This window comes from Myodes glareolus, chromosome 9 (assembly GCF_982192425.1).
Source record: "Myodes glareolus chromosome 9, mMyoGla1.1, whole genome shotgun sequence".
Classification (NCBI taxonomy): Eukaryota; Metazoa; Chordata; class Mammalia; order Rodentia; family Cricetidae; genus Myodes; species Myodes glareolus.
In genome coordinates, this window is record NC_142034.1 from 73660785 (window position 1) to 73662639 (window position 1855).

The 1855-nt window shown below is 42.5% G+C and overlaps 1 protein-coding gene across 1 annotated transcript; it reads right to left on the minus strand.

Moving 5' to 3' along the window:
• Positions 1-630: 630 nt before the first annotated feature.
• Positions 631-1594, minus strand: LOC125411621 (olfactory receptor 1f45-like). Its single transcript, XM_048451818.3, has one exon. It carries the CDS (start codon positions 1552-1554, stop codon positions 631-633), a length of 924 nt encoding a protein of 307 aa, XP_048307775.3. The 5' UTR covers positions 1555-1594.
• Positions 1595-1855: the final 261 nt, after the last annotated feature.

The window sequence follows — 1855 nt, forward strand, 5'->3', positions numbered from 1 at the left end:
GAGTAAAGCCATTACAAAAGGCTTCCCGACACTTGCTAGGCATTCCTAAGAATCATGCTGAAGAACAAAGTCCTGAAATGTTAGATAGGAAGAGAAGTCCAGAGATAGTGTTCTGGGTTGTAGCATGAAGGACAGGGACTTCATCCTGAGACATAGGACAATCACCACCACCACCACTGGTACCAGAGGCCCAAAGAATGGAGCACTCTATAAGCAGCAATCTCTAGTTGTCTAGTATGGGTAAACTTCCTGTGGGACATTTACCAGGATAACCAGAGCTCTGCTTGAGGCCATAGAGGTAGATAATCATATCTCTTAAAAGTCCCTGATCACCGTTATAGCCAGTATCTCAGGAGATATTAAACACATCCCAGTTCAGAATGTTTCCAAATGTTCTCAGTTTCTCTTATCTGTGAAATGAACATCTTAGAATCATCCCTTTGAAGAGATAAATCTCAGGGTGTGTGACAGAGAGCATTAGTCAGTATCTGAATCAAAACCTGATCACAAACATAAATCACTAATCCCAGGAACCATCCTGATGAACACTGGACTTGTCAGGATCTCTTTATAAAAAGGAAAAAAATTCATAGCATCTAGGAATCCTCTCAGGTCTAGAAATTTCAAGCTCTAGGACCTGAGAATTATCTTCCTTAGGGCTCCTTTGATGTCACGATTCCTCAGGCTATAGATGAAGGGGTTGACCATGGGGGTCACCACTGTGAAGATAACAGAGGCCACTGCATCTCGTAGTGAATACGAGGATGAAGGGTGCATATAAACTCCTAGGATTGCCCCATAGAAAAGGCAGACCACAGTGAGGTGGGAACCACAAGTGGACATGGCTTTTCTTATCCCTTGGACAGAGGGCATCTTCAAGACCTTAGAGCAGATGTAGGCATAGGAAACAACAATGCATACAAAAGGTGTCATAAATATCATTCCGCCCTCAGCAAAGGCTGTGACATCATTGATAAAAGTATCAGAACAAGAGAGTTTCATGACAAGGTAGGGATCACAGAAGAAGTGGGGCACTGCATTGTGGGAACAGAAGGTGAGTCGAACCATGAGGAAAGTGTGCAAAAGAGCATTGAGGTTTGTGATGACCCATGATATGGCCACCAGGAGGACACAGAGTCTGGGGCTCATCATCAGGATATAGTGGAGTGGGTGACAAATGGCCACATACCGGTCATAGGCCATTACGCTCAAGAGGAAGCCATCCATGTTGCCGAATATGAACAAGAAGTACATCTGGACTATACACTCTGTGTAAGAGATGGACTTGCTTCCCTCCATGTGATTCACCAGTGCCTTGGGGACAGTGACTGAGGAAAAGCAGATGTCGACACTGGAGAGGTTGGCCAAGAAAAAATACATGGGTGTGTGGAGATGAGGGTCACAGCTGACAACCAGGATGATGAGAAGGTTCCCAGCGATGGTGACCATGTACATCCCCAAGAACATTCCAAAGACAACCTCTTCTTGGACTGAATCTTCAGAGAGTCCCAGGAGGAGGAATTCTGTTACTGTCGTTTGATTGTCACCATCCATGTCTCTGCAGAAGAAAGTGAGATGCACATAGAGAAATCATTCACCAACACTTGGAGAAAACATTGATACAGTTAGAAGATTTTACTCATTAGTTGAGAATTAGCTGTTAGTAAAATCCCTTACAATATATTTTTATAACAAAAGATTAGTCCATTTTGAAAGGATTGAATTCTAATATCTATGATTTTATTCTCTTATTTGCTAAGTGCCATATATATGTCCATTTTATGGAATAGTTAACTAACTCTAGGAGTTTATATACTACATGAAGAATTTGAGGAGTGGACACCTAGATGCTTTA

Coding starts and splice junctions, on each gene's coding strand:
- LOC125411621 (XM_048451818.3), bottom strand. CDS start 1,554: ATGGATGGTGACAATCAAACGACAGTAACAGAATTCCTCCTCCTGGGA.